This window comes from Athalia rosae, chromosome 2 (genome assembly GCF_917208135.1).
Source record: "Athalia rosae chromosome 2, iyAthRosa1.1, whole genome shotgun sequence".
NCBI classification, from domain to species: Eukaryota; Metazoa; Arthropoda; class Insecta; order Hymenoptera; family Athaliidae; genus Athalia; species Athalia rosae.
Window position 1 is genome coordinate 16,563,841 of NC_064027.1, and position 24,500 is coordinate 16,588,340.

A 24,500-nucleotide genomic window follows, 5' to 3' on the forward strand; every position below is an offset into this window, starting at 1 on the left:
TGGGGAATAGATATGTCAAGGTAATCAACAAGTCGTATAACAACAGTAGCATTTTGTACGTACAATTTTTATCCCAATTAATAATTATTACAAAAATAAAATTGTGGTAAGAAGGAATGTGTTGACTTGGAAAAACGTACCCAAATATTGAGATGGAAAGATATGTGTGTCATAGTGGGCACTTCACAAGGAAGTTGACATCTTACAGATATTTTTGAACTGATATCACATGGTACTCTCTTCAATTAAAATCTTTTCCGAAATAGTCGTATAGATGGTAGACACATATGGTATAATATTGAACCTACTTCTATGTACGATTCTTGAGTCAATAATAGTGGGTAGAGAAATGTGTCAAGTGTCTAGTATGCAAAGAATATCCAACATATCAAGAATGACATGATTTCCGAATTTTTCTGAAATCTTGTAAATAATGCGTGCAGTATTAAGAAGCTGAAAGTTTAAAGTTAGCTTAGCTGGCTTAGCAAGTGGATTGTAAATATTGGTTCACTAATAGAGCTTAATCGGTACCAAATTATCACAGATGCATATCTATTCGTGTACATCATGGTACGATAATGTCAAAAGTAATGCCACTTCCTTGCAGGGGGCTGTGAAGTGCATTGAGGATTAAACTAGATACATGTTCGTCTAAAAAATAATCTGTAATGATTAACCCTTCTTCATACACTTGTACTCCAATTAAATATGAACATCGAATGATGTTCTTTCTAGTTTCAATGCATCTATAATGCATCCAGTTGATATGAAACAAGTACCTTTATTTCTGTATAGGTGTAAGAAGAAAATTCTATTCGCCCAAAGTTTTGCGACATCTTTAAATTGCCAATAGTTTGATATGATCTTAGTTCTTAAATTTAAGTAGTAATAAGATAACTATTAAAAGATAGTTAATTATTTTTAATGATTTGTAGTATGAGATTATGATGAGTGCAATGCAGATTCAAGATACATAGTGGTAATGAGTGAAATAAATACAATCAAATAAAAAAAAAAACATTGATAATATGGAACAGTGAAAAATTTTCCTGTAATGGATACAAAAATAATAGAATTATAATGTAGTGTAAAAAATATAAAACTGAATCAATCAGATTTCTTAAACGTTTGTGACGTAATAAAGATATTCGACGAGATTTTATGAGACTGAAGACTATACTACAAAGCCAATACTATATTGTGTCACTGTGATTACGAAACCTCAACAGTAATAGTAAGTATGGAGAAGATCAGGCTATAAACTTCAAAGACTATTTGAATGCTTGTAACTGCAATCTATTTCATAGCGATCGAAAGAAAAGTTCTGAAGAGGATTTAAAATCTTTTGAAACCCGGCAGTCGCAAGTATAGCAAATTTGAAAGTGATTTGCTGCCTGGAAAAAGTAGAATCTCTTTTCAGCTGTATGGTAGGATTCTTTTAAAGTTATTTAAACCACGTGAGTGTGCGTAGCTATAGCTGTTTCTCTGTACAAGAAAGCTATAGCCAGTAGTGGAAGAAGGAGCTGTCTTCCTGTTGTGTCTATCTATAAATACGTGGTATACAATATCTACGACTACTAATCTTTAACAAGTTGCACTGTACCATGCCGTGTACATCTCTAGTATAAGGCAACGTTAAGTGTACTGAGAGCTTTGCTGACACTGTCGGTCACTCACAAACTATATCAATGCTCTGCTTTCATTACTATACAAACTTGAATTACTGATTTGACTTACGATGAGGTAACCAAGACAATCAGTTGCATTTTTCTCAAATCTGTTCTTCAAAATCAGTTTTGGAATATTGTGATGCATGAGTGCATATCAGATTAATACGAAGAATATGAGGCTAATAAAAAGCTGAATGAGAACTAAATTAACGACTTTGAATCTGTAAACTCTTTTGAACTGACGTGAAACAGTCGAAAACTTGGGTTCTTACTGTTATCATTTCTTTGTTTTTATACCAAAAGTTAAGATTCCAGGTACAGGGCTTCCACTGATTGTTAAGGTCACTGCCACTCAGAATATTGACGGCATGTAAAAATATGGAAGTACGAATGAAATGGTACCCTACATCAGAAAGTTATTTCTTTTTAACCGATTTAACATAGTTTGAATTTCTCCTTAGTATTCAAAGTCTGCCGATTTCGAGATTCATTTTGAAATAAAATGCAAAACTGGCCGTGTCCCATCTTAACTAGAAACGACATTCTTTTCATCGGTCAACTGTTACAGTACAAAGCATAAACGATATTCTATTCGTTATTAGCCTGTTATAGAGTAATCTTGTACTTATCAAACATCTATTTCACGATATGCTGCCACCAACCTTGAAAGGCTTGTGATTGTGGCTTTGGAAATACTTGTTAAAATACCCATGAAAAGTTACTAATAATAGTCGATTTTACTTCCGCAGACATTAACTCTACTATGTATAGGTAGTCAACTATATGTACAGCTGCGAAGATGGTATGACCACTGGTTACAATTTCTCAATATAATATCAGTATTAGAATACTAGCGTCTCTTTACGTTTTCGTTATTTTACTTTGATTTCGCTCGATGTTGCATCTGTACACCTACATGCCACATCAAATAAGGAGTCCTGCAAATTTGTGTTTCAAAAAAGATGCAGACAGCCAGCCTGTGTTAGAAGGACAATCTCGCATGACCTTGCTTATAGGCAATCGCTTGTGCCTGCACATTGTGATTTACCTATGAAGAGGCTTACCATGCTACACCAGAGCCTGTCAGTTAGCACCGCTGAATTGTCAACAATGATGAGAGTCTAAATAAAAATGAAGCACTCCATATCTTTTAGAATTTCCAATTTCTTTTTTTGCTGTTTTTTTTTCTTAAAAAATCACGATTAGTTGAGATATAGAGCAACGTTAGCCTAACGGACTGTTTGAGACTTGTGAGGTACAATAGCTGTTTTTCGTGTTGCAGGATTGAGAGAAATAATACTTCACAGGATCCGTATAGATAGTGGATTCTTGGTCCACGAATTGTGCCTGATTTTTTATGACCACGATATTCTCGACTCGAATTAAGCGGGAAGAAATTCGTTAGGCACAACAGTGATCTCTCTTTAGTATTAAACTGCACTGGTAAGCTTAGATTATGAGGTAGGTCATTCAGTTTCACTGTCTGAATAATATTCTATGGGAGTGTAATCACGTTGTTTCTTTGAATATCTAAGCCCCACTGTATCAGCCATTTCCTCAATATTTTTCAGAACCTGAAACAGCACCCGGTAAAATTCACCTTATTAGTAAAAAGTATTTAATGCGCACTTTTCCGTAAATTAGTTCTCAATTCTTAATTTTGAATATCGAGTTGCTCATAAATTGTCTCAATTCATTAACCATGAAATTCTGTCAACGATTTGATTGAATTCATAAGCACGCGGCGAGAGTGAAGATTTCAATCAAGAACCTTCTTGTTCAATAAAATAAAACGAACACAGTATTATCGGACATACTTTCTGCGAGTGCGATCGTAAATTTGAACGAATACTCACATAGTCTAATTGCTCCTTTGTATGTGCTGCTGAGAGACAGAATCGCATTCTTCCTGCTAAAAGTGGCGTGGCCGGAAAGCCAACGCCAACCGATGCAATTCCACGTGCTGTTAGACCTCGTACAACAGCTCTGGAAGAAAAATAAAAATTACATTCGAGAAAAATTATCCTAAGTATCGTCTCTGGTGAGTATTATGGGACTTGACTTACCCTATCTTTGAATAAAGGTAAACCATCATCGGCACAACAGGTGAGTCTGCATTGCCGAGAGTGATAACACCCAACTGATTGAGTCTGCGTCTGAAATATTTAGTATTTCTGGATAGTTGTTTCGTACGTCTCTGTCCTTCATTGGTACCATCTAGACCAGAAATTATTCGCATAGAGGTAATAATTTGCTGTGCCACCGCAGGCGAGATCGATGTCGCATAGGCGTGCCCGTGACTGTGCAGACGCAGATGATCAATGAGTTCCTGAAAAAAAGATGATTTTTCACTAAATGATACAAGATATCATTTTAGGTAGATAACAGTACAATTACATCATGATTATAATCTACTCCACGAATAATTTCAATTCAATTGTCCGCATAGAATCTCACCCTCCTAATAGTAATGTAATCAATTGACGTATAACTGATATCTTACCTTGCTACCAGCTATATATCCGCCTGCAGATCCAAAGCTCTTGGTGAAAGTTCCCATAAGTATGTCAATTTGCCGAGAATCGATTCCATAATAATCACAGATACCTTTTCCATGTGCTCCGGTAGCACCGATACTGTGAGCTTCATCCATATACACATAAGCCTGCATAACAAAGAAGCGAATGTGTGTTTTGACGTCGATATTTAAACCTAATTATTCCACCTTCGAATTGCACTGTTATTCGTGACCAAATAAAAATGCTATGACTATCCAAATGGTATTGTGTCGGTGTATTACGCTTACCTTATACTTTTTTTTGAGTTTGAGGATTTCAGGGAGATGAACTATGGATCCTTCCATGGAATATATACCTTCGACAACGATGAATATTTTTTTCCATGGTTCACCACTACCCGGCTGACCATATACGACTGCTTCTCTTAGGCATCTTTCAAGATGATTTGTATCTGAAAGAAACCCATTTTACCCCTCGTCTTTGCTACTAGAGAATATAATTAAGATATATTACGACACTTCATCTTACAAATGAATTCATCAAATGACATTAAATGGATACTTTGGTAAACGTATTCATCGAAGTGTAACATCAATTGTTAATATAGATAAGGGCTCACCGTTATGTTTGAATACTTTGGAAGTAGCTCCAGACAAACGAAGTCCCAGGATGAGAGAGGCGTGATTTTTCTCATCGCTGAGAACAAGACATCCTTTGCTGATGAGAGATGGTATATTCAGAGAATTTGTGGCAAATCCCATTCCAAAAACTATGGCATCTTCCACTCCAAGGAATTTGGCAGTCAACTTTTCCAATTCATTATGAATTGGCAACGTACCTATAATGAATTGAATGGTAGTTGAATTTGTACCATTTCGGATTCGAACTTTGTTGGATTCATCGAAACATAAAAATTAATTCTCCTTACCCAATTCCACACGTGGACTACAAACACCAGATCCATATTTCTTTAAAGTTTCGATGCTCTGGTCTGCGCAGCTGCCTGTTGCTTCCGCAAATCCCAGATAATTGTACGAACCCAAATTTATACACTTGGTCTCAGTGCCTGTGAATCTGCAATTAATGAGCTAATGTAGTCGACTATTGGAAGATGAAAAAAGCAATAAGTAAAAATTAAATCTCTATAGCCTCTGCTAGTTGCATCATTGACATAAGTGACTGTATAAAGCATGCATAGATTACAAGGAAATGGGAAATGGTCAATGTCGTACATAGTCATGAAGTCATATTGAGAATAAATTAGGCTCACAAATTCTGAACTGAACTGATATTACGTTAACAGAATAAATTAGACTCATAGTTAAAGAATCTGCTTGTGAATTAAATGAAAGTTGAATAGTCAATTTGAGATTTGGGCAAATAAAGATGGATCAAAATTAGTCAAATCAAGAGTATACATTCAAGTTTGACAGCAATTATATAACTATAATCTAAATATGATTTGAGGAAAATACCTACTCAAAAGTCCATCCATAATCATGTGTCACTCGATCTTTCAGAGTAATTTCTGCCCCAGGAACTGAACAAATGGGTCGATTCCAGCAATCTCTGATTCTTCGGTATACATATCGGAGATAGAATACCTCAAACGTGTCATAAAGAGGAGCATAACCCTGAAGAGTAATCATGTTCACGTTATTAGTATTATTCCAAAGTTGCACACCAGCCTTACATTTCACTAATAATTTTGTATTTCAACAAAATCTGTACAAAACAATCCATGCATGATGTAATTCAATGTGATTAGACGACTTTCTTGGATCTACCATGACTCTTTTTGTAACTCAGATATATCCAGAAATTTCTGTAGTTTGACATTTATTGAAGTTGTCAACAACTTCAATCTGTGACTAACACAATTATCGGAGTTTGTAATAAAGCAGATTGTTACCGTACAAAATTTTTAAAGCAATGATTGATGAACTATTTAAATGTCATAATTACTAACAAGTGAGTCAACTAAATCAATTATAGAGATAATGCTAATTACTCTAATTCTTTCGCTCAAGAAGCTGTACACAGTATTAGCAAGTAGCAAGTAGCTAATACTCTAAAGTAGGACTCCAGACAAATCTGATACTTAGGTGGCCATACCTGTCTATTCTGTTCCCGAGCTACTTTTGGAGTGAAAAATAGCTGATTAACAAAACCCAAAAACATCAGGATGTAGAATCCAAAATGAATGAGAGCTGCTGTCACAAAGGATATGTCTTCAAAGGACTCTTTGTCCTGATAGCTTGTAGTCTCATTAGCAGCCTTGCGTTTCTGAAAAGAACATTCACAGTCTGTTGAATTATAATAATCTAGCTGAGCATTTATTCTTGTTCAATTTGAGAATAATACTAGTTTTAGTTGGAACCAGTTGCATACAATCAGTATTTCAAACTTTATTATTATGTTATCTGGAATGCTTTTACTCTAATTCATGAATAATTTGATAAAATTCAATGATTTGAGGAATGGTTATGTGGAAGTTTTAAATCAACTACTCCAAGTCCTAGTGCTATTGATTAAGGACTCTGATTGTAATGCATCAATCTTTTGCAAGGAGACTATCACCCATTCATAATTTGAAAATTTTTCGTAAATGCATCATAGGTAGTGTTGCAAGCTTGGTTTAAACACTGGTCGAATTACGACAAATGCGGGAGAATTGAAATATCATATGTTAAACCTCATCCAGTTATGTAATTTGTATGCTGGACGCAAATTTTTTAATTTACTGGCTCTGTTGTGGTTCTGTTATTAACAGGATGAAGATTACCTAATATGTTGACAGTAAGTTGTTTATTGAGTGATTCTCAATGCATCAATCAGGTGTTGAATCACTCATGGGTAACAATTTGTTTGAAGTGTACGGATTAAGTAGTCTGAATATGTAAACAAATTAACATGCAACATAAATGTATACATATTCATGTGATATGGTGGTCAACAATACCAAGATGCAAATGAGCACACATGCTATGCCTCATGCTGTTTTTATATGTTCAATATGTTTCAATCTAAGAGCCGAGGTCAGTTAAAATTATTCAATGTTGTAATTTATCAATGACAAATAGGTATTGATGCATTAAACTAGAGCTGGTTTGTTTCAGTGTTGGAAAGTTGAATCCGAGGTTAAATTGTTAAGTATGAGCATCACCCAGTGTTGGCGAAATTGAGTTTAACTATGTCGATAGCGAAAATATATCGGAAATTCATTACAATAGTATACAAATTTTTGCGCTGTTCAAATAATAATTTGAAAATAAACTGAAGAGTCGTATTATCACCTCATGTATGACGTCATGTTGCGGCGTTATCAGGCCAACATTTTACGTACCAATTACGGATCGTACGATGTCAGATATCACAAGTTCGTTTCCGCTCGCAATGTAAAATACGCAGGCAGTAGTCGAAAAACCATTAAAATAATATGCTTCAAATATAACATCCTCATACAAACTCACGCGGGTTCCCATGGAGCAAGAAAAACCCTTCGAAAAAACATGATTCAGAGTGAACTAGCTCGATACCGGAGTTTGTCGAGTATGCCCTAGTTCTAAATTGATCGAGTGACCCAAAGGGCTGAATTCTTTGCCTTGCACGCGGAAATTAGTGATTTTGGTAACAAGGTCATGTATGAGACGACGGCTTTCCGGCACGGCGTCCCGGTTCTGAGCGCTATGATATTCCTAATAATACAACACGTGTCTTTCGAGGATGACTTACCCGGAGTTGAACGTTGTTTTGAAGGGTTGCGTAACCGTTGAGTTTTCCATTTCGTATAGGGGCGTGAGCGGATATTCCATTTTTTAATGAAGACTCGGATTCTTCTTCCCGAGTGGCAGCGTAGGCTACACGAAATCTTGCGGTGGCCATGTTCTTCACAGAAGGCGCACACATCTGCCACTGGTGGAAACTTGGCACTTTGGCAGTTCCCTAATTCGATGCCTGCAGTACCGACGCCTGCGCGTCACACCCTGGGAACGTTACACACGCTTCTATTTCGTCGCAATGCCGACTCCCCGTTCCAGCCTTTTATAAGCCAAAAGGAATTCTCTCTCTCGCACACCTTAACCTCGATTGAATTCGCTATCAGACATTCCTAGAACTGATAAAAATTACGTCACGAATTAGGGAACATATGTCTTCGAAAATTGGTCATTTCAGAATTCAGTATCGCATGGTTTTAGATACAGATATATTCATATGTATGTACGCAGTACGAGGTATACGTAACGCGAACAATAAGATATCTACTTTTGTAAAATTAAGATCTACACCCAACTAGAGACAGAAAGTTAAAGATTCATCAGATGATTGGTAGTCTTAGATCTCACTTGATGAAAAAGTATCTTATAGTTGCACTGCATCATGCGACATTTAAAAAAAAAAACTATTTTTCGGGGTGTCTATACCGCGGTTTCATGCAGGTAAACTTTGAATGTAAACAATAAAATTAATGTTTTTTCACGTCAATACCGAATTCATTGTATTTTCCCCGTTACAGTGAACCAAATGAGCTATGAATCGTGGCTGGTTGAGCAATTGAGCTTTTTACCTCTATACATTCTTTCTACATCGCAACTGTGGTTTACTGCACTGCGCATTGAAATATACGTTCACTGTAATACCCTTGCGGATTATAGGATTGGTATTCTGCTATGAGAGGAGTAATGATGAATGATCAAGGTCCGGAGGGAAGAAATTGCGAGCTTGCAAGCACAGAATCCCCAAGTTATTCCGTCTAAACGATGGATTCTAGAGAGCCGAATGGTACAATGCACATACCCACAGACGAGCCTTTGATGGATTCTGACCGATTGCGCTCACAGTGATTCGGTCGAGTCCTAGAATTCAACTATATCCATAGCTGTGTGGGCTTTGTATATGTATGTATCATAGCTTTGTAGCTTCATCTAATTTCCTTATGTTCCTAGGAAGATATCTGGGAGTTGCCAGAATATTTCTAGGGATCATCAGCGGTCACTCGTGTCATAGAACCGGAAGATTGTGTTCTTTCTGCGTTCTGAACCGTCGAACGTCACTGACAATGAATTCGAACTCTGACGTTGGACTTGTTTCTACATTGTAAGTGAGCTTTTAGCTATTTACATGTATGGAAAGCCAGTAGCGATACTGTATTTATCAAGATGATAGCCGGTAGTATTAGTGAAGATGCGTTATAACTTAATGTATCGGTGACTTCAGGCTGCAGGGTGGGTGAGCTCTACTTGAATTTGCAGCGTAGAAAAGGATATTTTATCAAACTGTGGGAAGAGAAAATATTGATCTGGTAAGTAAAAAACCGTGGAGGTGGAAAACCAATCTTTTTGTTTGGAAAATAATTTGAAACAAACACTCCGGGAAGGGTCGTGAGTAAAATACACGAATCAATACCAAATATGGTCGGAACTGCACAATAACGGAAACATGTTGGAACATTTTCCGACGAATATTTTGGTTTTATAAATTTGATGCTAAATATATATTGTTGGCATAGCATGGATACGAGTTTATCTTTTTAGAAAAGCATAAAACGAGAATCTTACAATTAAATTTATTTATTATATACGCTCGCCCCCGGTCGAAAAATGTACCTTATAAATCGGGTGTAAATCTTTCGGATGGTAAGATAAAAAAGCTAATAAATATTATCATTGCAATTTCAACAAGGTATAGGTATATTTTTTGCCGTCATTTGGCTCACTCCAGGATTCTCCTTATTATTCATTGTCAGTACAGTTTTCCCAAACTTTATAATCTATACAATCATAGAAAAACTTTATACCAATACAAATTGAGTCTGAATCGATTAGTATCGAGAAATTGGGAAAAAGTGTTATATCTATAATTTGAAAGCATTTTTTCATCAATTCTTGAAAACCGTATTCTGCATGATAGTATAAACAAGAGTTTCTCTCATGTTATTTTTTCTCGCCCCTCAATTTGCAACCTTCAATGAATAATGGCAGTAATTATTTCCAGAAAGCTGGATTGTCACCCCTGCATTCACCCCCCCCTCCCCCTAATGGTTTTCTCGAGTCTCGTCGATTGCACCGTACGATTCGCGTATTCGGAGGTCATATAATAGTCGGCTGTTGGTCGTGGGCAGGATAAAAAAACGCACGAACCAAGGAGTGCCGGAACGTAATATGCGAATCCTGAGCGAGCAAGAAGGTTCCCGTTGCCGGTTGCCGGCCGGCCGGCCGGCTGTTTGGGTGAATCGTGCACACTAAGAGATACGCCAATTGCATCAGCTGCTATTACTATACATGTGCTGTAGCTATTCACTCTATTCTCAATGCTATGACGATAACCTTATGGAGGGGATGTGGAAGGCGACGATGACCCATCCGAACGGTCGCAGGGTGGGGGAGTCAGCACTGCCACAATGACGGAACGACCAGAGTGAATCCGAGTGCTGTTGCTTGTTGCTGGTGCCGCTGGTTCGCTTCGTCTGTCTTTGGTCTGGTACGTACGACCGGCTAGGTGTGCGCGTTGCTGTGTGCGCTGCTCTCCTCACAGCTCTCCGCCAGTTGCCGTTGCCGTTGCCGTTTTCTCTTCTCTCCTCCGTTCACTCGTGTTTGTGACATTTGACAGCTGAGGAGGATACGCCGCGAACTGAACTACGAGTATTCGGGAATGGTGGTTTTTCCTTCAGTTTTGTAAAACCGACATATTCGTTAGATAGATGAAATACAAGAGTGAGCAGGGTTACATCAAGAGGGATTTAAAATTTTGTACTCTCATATTAAATCGCTGATGCTAGGGACTGCGGCAACAAAGAGAAAAACCGTGCCAAAAATAAAAGGGTGCGAATATTATTACGCGGGGACTGATCCTACAGCTACCGGTGTGACGTGTCTTGGCGGTTTGGTTAATACTGGACTACGAAAATATTACGGCAAGAACATACGGGGAATCAGCATCCGTCTATACCGTAGCCACGACGAGAAAACCGACACCCGAAGAGGGGATCAACTGCCGCTAACGTAATTGTAAGTGCAAACCCACAAGTTGCACCGGTTGGAGAAAACATCAGGTAGGCTAATCGTTGGCCGTTCGTGTATCAAGTATATTAGATCGGTAAAGTGACACTAGAACCTTACAAAGCTAGCCGGTGAACATGGAGAACTTTGAACTGCCTAAGGAGAAGGTTGACAAGGTCAAGGAAGAAGCCTCAGGAGGTCAACAATTGCACCAGGGCGAGTTTGATACTGTTGCAGGCAAACTGAAACGTGATCACGACTCACTCGATGATTTCGAACACCTGGAGCACGAGAGCTCGCCCGTGCACGAGCTCCTGGGGCAGGACGCAGGCATCAGGACCCAGCAGGTACAGGATATCTTCGCGCAATTGGTAGACGTGCCACGTGCGGTTGGGGAGACTCACCCCAAGAGCTCGATCGATAAACACGACTACCCGGAAACACAGAGAAGTCTGTTGGACTCCAGCTTACCGGCTGCCGAAAGGGACCTACTACCCGCTCCCGCAACTCCGCCCCCTTCGGCTGATTTTGTGAAACGCACCCTGGACGACGTCCTCGATAAACCAATCCACGACGTAGCTGATATACTCGGTGAAATAAACGCAGCGCAGGCGCCAAAACCCTTCCAGACCTTCCAGCCGGCTCTCGTGTCGCAGGTTGACCCTAAGGCTGCGTCGCTGGATTTTATGGAGAGTGAACGGTCACGAGAGCCTTATCAACCACGATCGGGTTCGAACTTTAACCAGGACAAAAAACCATTGGACAGTCCGAATAGTCAAGGTAAACTGTTCGGCGAAGACTTGTTTACATCTGACAAAGTATCCGGAATCGCGGGGGATCTCACGTCGGGGTTGCAGCGCGCGTTGGAGGCTCAGGTGGCCGAGGCCAAGACCACAACAGTGAAGAAATCAGAGTCCGTTGAGGAGGTATTCGAGGATCTCGCCCAGGCAGCGCTCAAGATGCCGGAGGTCCAGGACATGATCGACCCCAAGGAAGATCTATTCAGTCTGGACGACGCGGAAGACAACTTCAAAGGAGCCGTTTCGAAAGACCTCGACCGAAATCTCTTCGACCAGAAGCAGCACGACTCTTACGTACAACTGAACAAATCCCCTCCTGCTACGATGACTCAGGAGAACTCGGCGAAACTTCTCGCGGAACTCGATTTCGATGGCGGGGATTTGAAGTTGCCGCCGAAAACCGACGATCAAGACTTCTTCGACGAGATAAAATCCTCCGTTTTACCAGCACCCCAAAAATCTCCGGAGATTGATTTCCTCCAGGATGAACCTACCCACCACCGGGATACCAAGGAACATGCGAATCACGAGCAGCAACCCTTGTGGAGTGTCGAGAAACCGGAGAAGTTTGAAAAGCGCGATTCCCCCGAGAAGTTGGAGGAACGCGAACTCACCCCGGAACCGCCGACCAAAGCACTGCCTCCTATCCCAAGGGACGCGACACCAGAACCGATCAGTTCGGGTACGCCGGAACCCTTCGAGATAGTTGCCGGCAAAGGGGCACCCTCCGCTACGGAAAAGTATGAATTTTCGTCAGATTTTATCGCCAACGAAATTGGCAGTGGGCAGAACAAGTTCCATCAAGCCGGTGCCGAAACCGGCGACTCGGAGTTCGAGTCGGAACCGGAATCATCCTGCCCATTCGTACCGCCCACGTCTCGTTTGACTCAGCCAGAGCCCTCAGCAAAGACGGAGCCCAAGAAACAGGAAAAGAGCAGCCCTTCAGCGGCAGGTATGTGCTACAGAAAAGACCCAATCGAAGAAATTGCTCCGAAAGAAATCTTCCGGGAAATGGGATTAGGTGAGTGGCCTTGAATTCAAACTATCGACCGGTCGGATGCCGATTTTCGCGGGACGGCCAAGGATCTTGATCAGTGATCACCGTTGAAACAAGCCTCTTTGAATGATTTTTTTGATTCACTCTTGCAATTCGATTCCGGTCAAGGTGACAATAAGCCTCTCGTATTACTTGTTTCGGAGATTTCTGAACGGGGAAATTATTCATTCATCAAGTTCACAGATTGTTTAATGGATATGACTGTGTAACGTCAGCGTCATTGAAACTCGTAGCCGAGTTGCAATATTCCGGGTGTGTCCGCCGGTCGGTTGCCATGTGACTTTCGTGAGTCACCTTTCATTCCGCTGATTCTACGTATGCGAAATCGATCTTGCTTTAAACGCTGTTAGGTACTTCTATGTCGCCGCCGTAATTATGTGTCCATTACAGAAAGGACAATTAAGGGGGGAAGAGTAAAAAATTCTCTATCCACTAATTGGGATTACACAGAGCTTTTCGTGGCTTTGTAAACGGAATTACGCCGAGCGTAACGTGCCGTTGCCGATTTCGTCTCATTACAGCATGTAATTGGTCGATTTTCGATAAAGCACCCATCGCGATGCATCGGTCACATAGATTTAAGCGCGATTATCAATTTCGATAACAGTCCAAATTGAACGGTAATTGATACGCTCGTCGAACGCGTGTCTGACCTTCAGAGTCATTGGTATATTATTGAACAATAAAGTCATGGATTCAAAGAAAGTTTATGACGTGCTTTGGCCTACAGGTTATATAGCTTAGATTAACGTGAACAGCTTTTGCAGTAAGACCATACAGATATGGTCATTTATACCCCTCCCGCCCGCGTCGCAAATCCACCCCACAAATTGTATTTTATTGATGGAGGTTGAACGATTTTAACGTTACTCAATTTCACGTTCATGACACGTATTTCATTGTATAACAAAGTAATACCTGCTGTACCTTTGCAATTCGAAGACTGAACAACGCCGGATGAAATCGAATGCATATTTGTGTCTGTTAAAATTTTGGCGCAGTTTTGCTGTTAGTGCCGAATCGTTATTCGACCATTCGCGTTTCTAACCGGTATGACCTTCGTCGGCATGCTTGAATTTAATTAGGTACGTACATTACACGCGTGTATGTATGCTATGCTATGCACACTGCCATGTTGTGAATGAAAAACGTTGATAATGACGTCTTTGATGTACATTATACCGGTGCATGTAGTTGACGAAGCAGCGTTAAGCTAGCCGAGAATATACCTACCTGTAATCATGAGTCATGAGACGTTTCTATTCATTTGTGGACTCTTCAGAGATCTCGTTCACATTACATTCACGCCGTAGGCGTCAATCTATATTTATAGAACAACCCAACCGTTTCTTAGATCCTGTGTATTCACGCATACGCGCGCGTATTGTAGATACTAAAACATTCAATGTTCGTTCCACGGTAGTTCTGGACGAATCAGAATTCACTAAAATATTAACAATTAACGGTGAAATTCATGCAAAATATTGCAAATTGTTTCCGTAGATGAATTCTACCGTGGTATTATGAGTAAAATGATGTGTAACGAACACGATTGCAATTTTTGCTCGTTATTTAGACCGTGAAACAAACACAGCTGCAAGTTTCAGCATCAACATATCCGTGGCAACTGTGTTCTCTTTGACACATTTTCAAAGTTCGAGGGAAGTATAATATCCCCTTTCTTTCCAATTACAGTATGACATTCAGCTGACGACACCTGAAACTTTTCTCCAAAGCCATGAACTCGTTTTTTATATCTCAAATACTCGGCGAAATATATCAGTATTAGACTTTACAGACTGACACATTGATCCAAATGAAGTGATATCGCACGATCGAAAAAATTGCGCCGAAGTTATGTGGGTGCAGAACAAAAGGCGGCTCGATATCATCGCCCGCTTCTTTCTATCCGAGGTTTTCGATTCGCTGTTTGTGCATAAAATTTTTTTTGCTTCATTTCCATTTTTCTACCGCAGTCTTAAGTGGAATATTCATACGTTGCTGTCTAGGTGTCTAGGAATTCAGACGTTTATGAAAGTAGGTATCTAGCATGTACGATATTATAACCATGCCATTACTCGCCGACACACCTCGCGCGTAGATGATTACAGTCTATTAATAAGCATTATTCAAGTTCCATGCAAAACTCTAGCCTCGCGTTACCTCATCTAATGCTGCCAGTCAACGTACTTTGCCTGTGAAAAATGGCTACTGGCTTTTGAAAAAGTAACCTGATGCTGCACCCTAATAGTAAACGCGACTGAAATTAGACGAAACTGAATGAAACTCAGACTATATGGCGCACATCGTTTCATTAAACCGACAATTCGCGGTGTGATTAACGAGTATTTGGTCAAGATTCGGCATTACCATTTGACATCTCTGAAGTATATGCTGCTGAGTATATTTGCAGGTTGATCCAATTATGCTATTTAATAGGCAAAGATCTCACGGGTGAAACCTGCAGATTCTAGTTCTCATCGATAATCTTCGACTGACAATGAATTTCTTAGTGATAAAATTGCCCCCCGCAATAAAACAAAAATTTGTAAAAAAAATGTGAGCCATTTTCGAAATTTTGTTTTCCCCCTCGCCCTTTTCAAATCATTCATTTTCAAAATTTCTGAAGGGTGGGCTGGTATCGTGAAGCGACGACGAAACTCCGTGGAGTGCATCAGAGTTGGATCGTTTCGGTGGATTTTTTTCAAGTTTTTTCCAATGTGGGGGGCTAAGTTCACAAAGGTCGAATAAATTGTTCCACATTTCGGGAAACCGTTGCGAGTCAATATTGCCACGATCCTCGGAACGGTTGATCATAACATTCGTAACGAATAGTATTGAATATACATCCCAGATGTCTTACATCTGGAAAATTTTCTGTTTTCACGTATCGGACGTCTTCGTTAAAATAGGTTCAGCCGCCATTTATCGCATGTTATTCCTCTAAACGTGACGAATGACTACCGAGGCTAATGACAGTTTTTTTTTTTGTCATTGCTTCGCTCTCCGGGCTTAAACGTCGCACAGATTGTACTCGTCGTAGAGCGACCGTAAAACCGTTGAAAAAGTGACATACCAAGTATAGCAAGTGGATCCGTATAAACGCGTCTAGAAGGCGCAGATCTTACAGAACTTTGCAGTATAATAGAATCTCGATATACATACATATGTGTATATATGTATTAATTTTTCAAACCTCATTCTAATCGGGTTAACGCACAAGTGCAAAGAACTTCATTCGCGTTAACGAGGTCATCCAAGACTTCCAGACTTCCGCTTGGTTACGGGCCCGTTAATAACCTCCTGGCGAATCCTCGACGCAACAGCCAATTCTCGGTACCTACTGTATGGCTATCCACCTTCACCAGGTGCCCCCCCACCATATCTCCTCTTTCTATGCTATATCTCGTTAAAATCCGAAACAATTATGCTGACTAAATTCTGATTATACAATACCCACTAGACGACAGCGCATTACCATGTTAATGAGTACATATAACATTATCACGTGCGTCTTCCATTTTGTTGAGGAATTTTGTTCGATCGATATTCGGCTGTCTTGCCGTTGCTCAAAAAGTTGGCGAATCTATATGTAATACTTGCACAGCTCGTTTCTCCAATGGTCACAATCGGATTATTCTATTTTCTTTCAAATGTTTGAAAAGGGGCACAAGGGGCTATCGGGTGCGAGATATGTAATTTGGTAATCAAAAAAATAAATGGGCTTCGGTTTTTTGTTTCTTTTGTGAAGGAAATCACAAAAGTCTCATAGTTATGGTTTATAATATCAATCGTTGATTGGTACGTCGTGCATATGCTTCCAACCGGTATACACATTGAAATTGACTGGGATGATCTGTAAAACGCGGATTATAAATTTCGATCCTACTTTCTGCTCCTCCAAAATTATATTTTGCCAAATACAGACGTAGCGAGTAAAGCTATTTCTCAGAGTGAATTCGCACGCGGGGGTCGTTGACCTCTGAATTTCCGTGAAATACATCGAGACTCATAATCAGACGAGAATTATAGGATCATCGGACGGTTTATAGAAAAATTTTATATTACAGTTTCATTAGAATTCTCTACGTACATCACCTCTTTATGCACGTAGCGTTACGAACGTTCGCGAATATGATCGTGTGAGGTAACAACTCGAATATATTACGGATTGAAATACTGCGCTGAACGGTTAAGGATATGCATGCGGTCTGCGATACTCACAATGTATGCACAACGAGTCATGCTAATCAGTGCTTGAAATATTTACATAAAAATACGGGCATATCGACAATTATGTTTAAATAGTTCAAAGAAAGAAAACGCCACTTATTGTTAGTTCGTAATGCCAACGGCTGCAATACTCAAAATACCAGACCTCCGAATTCAGCGACTGTTAATCAATCAGGGTATACATCGCTTCTCATGAAATTCTCTACGCGTAGATTTTCCACCTTTTATGAGCGAAATTCAGAAGAAAACGGAATTCCGGCTCACCGTGTTCCGTGGTACACGTGTACGGATGACGGGGGGAAAGTTCTAACCGCGCTCGTATAATTGCAAGTCCAATTCATTAACGCCGCCTATTTCGCGCTGCGTCATGTCTTGTCTCGTCGAAGGGTGAGCGAATACATAACTTTTACATACATGCACTAAATTTGCGCCTGTCGCGCTCCCGCCATTCATTTTGTATTATGTATGAGGTGTAATTATATGCACGTACGTGCGTCTACCGGGTGTCACCTCCCTTTTCGAATATTGTACTCTGATATATATACGCCATGACCGAAACACGTAATATTCGAAATATGTAACGAAAAATATTACGCGGCTAATCTTTCCCACATATCGCTGAAAAAATAATTGAGGTTTTTCTGTACGAGTTTTTTTTCGTCTCGTATCAATCCGAGAAATTCGATTAGCGGCTATTATCTGCACAATCGAGTTTTCTAATTGCAATATCTTTTTATATCTCGTTTCTAAACAACGAGTTGGAAAGAAATGTAATCTGTCTTATCATCGGCACGCTACGTGCTGCGGTCTACCTTTATACATTACATACGTTACATATGATAGGGACGAACGGAAGAAATAAGTATCGGCAACGGGAAAGAAAAAGGTTACGGGGTGTCGCCAAGTTACGCTATAAACTTGATCCTCGACTGGCACCGGGTGCGTCGTGCGTCGCGTCGTATCCAAGGGCCGACTATATCGATCGCCAAAGACCTGCAGAGAGGGAATTCCGGCTTCGCTCCGGTAAAACCTGCAGTAAAAGGATATATAGGGTGCAGTATTCCGCCCCTCCGATTACTCATTTTACAGTTTACCTGTCTCGAATGGGTCGGTAACTCGACTGCAATCCGCAGATATATCGGCCGACGCAGCAAAATTTTCGCGAGAATTTGAAGAAAAGCAAATTGGGGAATAAATGGGACACTCCCTACGTTGCACCGTTTGTGATTCGGTTCGCGAAACCTTTCAGAAATTTTCATTCGCGGAATATTTACTTGGTTTGTTTTTTTTTTTTTTTACAGATATAACTAAAAAGTATAGAACGTTAGTCCGACTGATTTTTTTTTTCTGTTTCGCGAACTCTTGATAATTGCAATCTGTCCTCGAACGATAGGGAGGGATTACTACCCGTATAGATATACCTGTATGCAGCGTATAACTCTACGAAAGTATTGATGCATATTCGTCGTACATATATCAACGCGGGTGTCTGCAACTCAAGGAGAAACGGATACGATTACGCCGAAGGTATAATAACGATTATATCGAGTGTCGGTCGTGTGTATCTCTTTACGTATCATTGAGAAATTGAAAAACCATCCACTTGGTTTTGAAATGCTCGTGTATCACTGCAGGTCTCCGTAAAATAAATCGTGTTCTGTAAAGGTGTGTGAATCTAGCATGCACCGTAAACATGCACTTCTTTCAAAACTCGAAATAGTTCGATATAGTTCTTCATAAATTTTATATTTTTTCGATTTTTGACCCAAAAATCAACATTTTTTATTTTCTGAGTTGGTATTTTGATCTCAATTTTGACTTATTCCTACGGATATTGATCTCAGACACAAGAATCCGTCGAGAGTAAATCAAGCTACGAATTAATCCCATCGAGATATCTCAACTCTTCTTATTCTAAAGATTATTTAGCTTGTAGATTCGGGTTTCTCATTTTCAGCTTAAAATGCGTCAGAATACACCAAAATACTTAAAAAAAAATGTCGATTCTTGGTCCCGCATATATAATTGAAAAACTATAACATGTTGTTTTCTGGGCCAGAAGTCAACGTTCAATGCATCTGTGATTGGAGTACAAAAAGCACTTCAGTAAAGGTGCGACATGCCTCACGTGAGCCGAGCTTGCGACGTTTCAAGTTCGCCACAAGTACAATACAATACATCATTACGTAATCGATTGATTTCGGCGTTGTATTGGAGACCGTTTCAATCGGCGTATTGCGTGTAACGTACTACGTACAAAGTGCGCGTATGAAATATCAATAGAATTTCACCCAAGCAAGACGAGCTGTGTGCCGACTGTAGAGTATCGTGCTTGAATTATTTTGAGAAATGAGAAATCCCGGCAGAATTTGTCGTCCGGGTGTCGCGCGGTCCTTGGCACATGCGATTTTGCACGTTGTGTCGTTATATGCGCGTATATAAAACTGGCGTATACACATAAGGATTCTTTATGTATTCGCGTATACGTACAATGTAGCATACGCGTACGCGAGTATGAATTAACGGAATTATTTTTATGCGTGATTTCATACGCCTTGCGCGAAGTTTAAATTATACTTTTATATCCTGCGGCATTCGAGACTATTCCGGTTATTTGGTCGATCTCACATTTTTACGTTATATTCTTTTCCTTTGCAGTTTTTTTTTTTTTTATTTCTTTTTTTTTTTGCCGCTTCGAGCACCGCGTAGATGTAACAAGATTTTTATACCAAAGTCGAGTATACGTATATACGTGTAACAGCACAGGGTGGCAAACACGATAATGGCTATTTTCTCAAAGTGATGAAAAATTCGATCTACGTACCCACAACTACTTTTTAAATGTCTACAATTCGTGAAATTACGTTCTTTTTTTTTTTAAATACGTTATAACCACAATATTCTCGGGGCTCGCAAATTTTTAATGGAATTTTGGAAATACGTTACACCTTACGTCCGTACTTTTTTACAGCTCTGATTCATCGTTTCATGACTAAACTATAATGTCCGATTCGAACCGAAATTTCGATATATTCATAACGGCGATCGTAACGTGGAATGATGGGATTTATATAGTCACGCTTATCGTGAAACTTATCTTAGAAGATTAGAGATCTTTATCGGCGGATGACGTGGCTGTGCCTGGAACCAGCGAGTGAGATTGTAATCTTGAAAAATTCGGCTATTTATAATTTTGACGACTGCAGGAACTGAAAACTAAAAATGTTCAATACCTTTTCATGTTCGTGCTGTATGACGACGATTTCACGATGCACCGATTTTGTTTTTAACATTTTGTACATTGGATGTCAAGAATTGGATGACGATTCTTAATTTTTATTGACACGATTGACGTGGATCAACAATCGCGGAGAAATTGAGTATCAATTTTTATTGGTCGAAATGAAAGATGCATTTCTGTGTCATTCAGCTGTAAACATCGCATTTTTCAACGTGCTGTGCACACTCGCATTCGATTATCGTATTAACTCTAAGTCGTTCGAATTGAATTTTCCTAAATTAGCTATAGATATATCTAGACACTCGATGGTATAAACAGATTACAAAAGCCTGTTCCAGCTCTCGCATAAAATAAACATTTCGATCAGAGTCTATTTAAAACTTGAAAAAGTACAACCCGAATTTTGTTCTTTCTTTATTTCTTACTTTTTCGTTTTGCAATTTGAACAGTCCATCAAGTTTCTCTATCCGTGAACGTTTGACGACCGGATTTTTGTCAAATTTTTCATTTGATGTAACGTTGGTTTTTTATCAACCGACAAAGTTCAAATTTTTTCTACGTTCCTCTCGGATGTTCCAAAAATTTTCGCAACGATTCAACGCGCTTCTCGTCCGGTGAGCTTCGTTCGAATTTTTCAGTTTCTCCATTTTGGCGATACTTTTTTCCGTTTTGCGTCTGTACATATTTTCGGAAGGCCGAAGCGATGCGAAATTCTAGCCGGCTGCCAAGAAATCTTGTTTTTTGTTCTCGAAGTTTCAACGTGACGAATTCAGAATGCAAAATAATTCAGAACTCCGGGATTTATAGAACTTGGAGACAAAAAAGGCGAGCCAACTATAGAAGAGATAACTTCGCCAAGTTATAAAAGCTCGCGAATTGCGTATCAATTTTTTAGGATCTCCGGCCGCGTAGGTACGGCGTCTTCGTCGTTGACCGCAGTTCTGATTATGGTTCAAGGCCACACCGCCACTCCTTCATCTATCATCCCGATGAATGTGAATTTTCCCCTCGTTCATCGATTGTCGTGTAAAACTAGCTCTTCTGGATATCGGTCAAAACAGGAAGCGGGCAATCCGCCATACTCGTACCTCGCGACGGAATTAAATTCAATATCGTATAATCTGTAACAAAGTGAGCTACCCACAGCTGTTTTATTCGCATGAATTTTATCCCAATTTTTCAGGCGTATTGATAACTTCAGTCTCAATAATGGTCGTTATACGAGAATCTTTTTCAATTTCTAGCGCAGTTCAACTTCGCTCTAAGTAGATCAGTTCATCACAGTGACTAGTATGTAAAACTTGTTAGTCCTTGAGCAATCGTTTGACACGATAAGCGATGAGCTATAAATCAATAGAATCTTAACTGCCCAAACTAGCTGTGCCTCCCATAATATATCGTAGCGTTGGCCGACGGCTGTCAATTGCAGTGTCGCCGTTGCGACGTTCCAACGGAATTATATAATATATTGAGATTGCGTAACGCGAATGCAGTTCACATAGTTCCGAAAAATTTTATCACCGCGTTACAAATGCTTGAGAAAACCGTTGAATCCGACAAAAAGTTTTGGGCGGAGCGGCGTCGAGTAGCGTGACAAATTATTCGAATTCGAACGGTTTTGAAAAATCTTTGCGACGAACACATTTAACCAATTGAAAATGTGATTCGCTCATTTTCCAAAAATAAAAACTGCAGTAGGCGAGGTTGAATAAAATTCGCTTGCGCGCCCTAATGTTTCAAGGGTGTCCCGTTTAGAAAAATATTTTCGAAATCGATTCGCTTCGGTATCGAAAAATAATTATTCCACCGCCAATCAAACGTGTAACGTACACGAAGAAGCTACAGTTGCGCTGGAAATCATCAGATGTATAAATCTGATCGTGATGTTCTGCAATAAAGATTCTATTTTTGTGCCGCACAAGTGAGCGACCGTAATTGTCTCGTGCTTTGCGCAATAATTCTAGGTCAGGTTTCAATTTTCCCTACTTTACATCATTCTTACGCCGTGATAAAGCGTAGGTACGTAACGCCGGTTATTTCAAAGCAGTTAATTCGATCACCGAGCGTAAGATTTACCGAAGGTCTCACTGCGTCGATTTTTTTTTTTTCTATTCTTTCCCGGATATCGAGTAATGATCGCGTTTCCAATGTGTCTTAAGCTGACGCCATACACACTTGTAAATCGAAAGAAGTAGGGTTTTTATCCAACGATTGATTTTTCACGCAAGCGGCATGAAAAACCAACTTCGACCGACTCGCTAGATTTGAATGTTCACCGAGATGTTCACGCCACGCACGCTCCTATATGTATGTGTTCCGTGTCGTGATCTAAGTAGGTAATATTCGCACGAGGTTCCGGTTCACAAGATTAGAACAGATAACGACTCGCTAATCCGGGTTCTTATATATTCAGTTCGTTTAATTAGTTTCCAACTCGCGTACTCAGCGTCGGAAACTTTCGCCAATTTTCGTCCCGGAAAAATAAAACTCACATAGGACGATGTGAAAGACTCGAAAAAATGTTCATAATATACTCGAAATGTCGGTACACAGCTCAATTACCTTTACCTTTACCTTTAATCCTGAATTATAGACGTATGATTTACAACGCTGTAGCGAAACGTGACGTTTTTTGCCCATCGATAAATCGAACGAAAGAGCCTCGTACGACTCGTCACTACAATAAACTAAATGCTGAATGGAAAAACAAAAAAAAAACAAAAAACCTCGAACGTGCGGGCTGGTATTTTCGAATACTCGTTATCGAAACGATCCCTCGTATTTAACGGTGCGAATTTTTCAAATTTGTGACGGGTCACATAGTTACATAACTTATCTCACGTCAATAACAAATTAGTTACCTTGTTCGTATCGATGTAATTTCATCGACTGAATTGAGATACGTCCGTTCGGTTTCGGGAGGGGGTTCCCAAATGTGACGGTTACTTCGTTACTCGAGGCTTGAAACAAAAAATAAATAAATAAACAAATAAATAAATAAACAAAGAATTTTATTCATAAATAACGAGAGTAAAAACGAATGAAAAAAAAAAGAAATCGACATTCGATGATGCTTCTATATGTACATGAGTGTTCCTTACATGGATATGTATAGTTTGACGATTTGGCCCGACGTATGCGCAGTTGTGCGGGCGGGAATTTAACTCAACGGATAAATTCCCAGCTGTGTAATTAAAATCTTAATATTAACAGATTTATCTAATAATAAGCACTAGAAACGAACCGCGCCTGGTGCCGCCTGACTCCACACTGTTTCTGACCAAACTGGAGACACTTCCAACCATACACTGGTATAAAACACGTTCCCCGTTGCTGATCACGACGTTTTACTCGTCGTCTTCGGTAGCTCCCATCAATTATTGTCTCAGTTAATTTACCGAGCCCGATTATAGTCCCGTGCGACGTCGATGGTTACATACATGCCTCAATATCTCACTTCTCTCAAATTTATGCTGCTAGTTTTTCATTTATTTATTTATTCTTTCCATTTTCTCTTATTCTCCACGATTTATACGCATGCCAAAATCGTCGGTGAAACTTGCAACTTTGCGAGAGTTCGCCGTTCGAGAGCTGCACGATTGAAAAGTAGCTGTGCGTACGTACGTACGTACCTCTGTTCCTTAGACGATTGTAGAGCAGCAGCAGCAGCAGCAGAAAAAGCCGAGGAAATCAAAGCTATTCGGATTGCGACAGAACTCGGACGTTTAATATTGATCGATGACTCGAGGTATAAATCGGATTAATCGAGTGTCGTTTGATTGACGTTTGAATTCTGTTTTGGAAATATTCGAATAATATGTTACATTCAAAAACTGCACAATATTCATACATTTTCGCATAATATCTTCGATAATCCCATTTATTCAAACACGTTTTACCGTGCGCATTCTACACGCCGTTGTAAATTGAATTAATCATTTTTGTTAATGCGATAATTGTCTAATGGATATTTACCTGCTAC

The 24,500-nt window shown here is 39.7% G+C and overlaps 2 protein-coding genes across 7 annotated transcripts in view; one reads left to right on the top strand and one right to left on the bottom strand.

Moving 5' to 3' along the window:
• Positions 1 to 46: 46 nt before the first annotated feature.
• Positions 47 to 24,016, bottom strand: LOC105692027 (serine palmitoyltransferase 2). Of its 3 annotated transcripts, XM_048649994.1 has the most exons (13): positions 23,763 to 23,781; positions 23,620 to 23,702; positions 23,380 to 23,478; positions 7,925 to 8,306; positions 6,305 to 6,475; positions 5,669 to 5,823; positions 5,118 to 5,263; positions 4,809 to 5,027; positions 4,477 to 4,640; positions 4,174 to 4,335; positions 3,737 to 3,999; positions 3,527 to 3,656; positions 47 to 3,244 (listed from the first exon to the last, which is right to left on the bottom strand). In XM_048649994.1, the coding sequence occupies exons 4-13, from the start codon at positions 8,096 to 8,098 to the stop codon at positions 3,137 to 3,139; spliced, it is 1,692 nt and encodes a 563-aa protein (XP_048505951.1). In that variant the 5' UTR covers positions 8,099 to 8,306; positions 23,380 to 23,478; positions 23,620 to 23,702; positions 23,763 to 23,781; the 3' UTR covers positions 47 to 3,136. The 3 variants fall into 3 exon arrangements, with proteins under 3 accessions (XP_048505951.1, XP_048505952.1, XP_012266326.2); XM_048649995.1 differs by lacking the exon at positions 23,620 to 23,702 and having other exon boundaries at positions 23,763 to 24,016; XM_012410903.3 differs by having other exon boundaries at positions 23,620 to 24,016.
• The window catches only part of LOC105692025 (reticulon-1-A), a 48,905-nt gene continuing 35,013 nt past the window's right edge, over positions 10,609 to 24,500 (top strand). For 2 of the 4 annotated variants that reach the window (XM_020855895.2, XM_048649991.1), the window contains exon 1: positions 10,609 to 13,008. In XM_020855895.2, the coding sequence (XP_020711554.2) occupies positions 11,325 to 13,008 (1,684 nt within the window). In that variant the 5' untranslated portion in view covers positions 10,609 to 11,324. The remainder of the gene's footprint in view (positions 13,009 to 24,500) is intronic. The other 2 variants (XM_012410897.3, XM_048649993.1) reach the window with 1 other exon arrangement.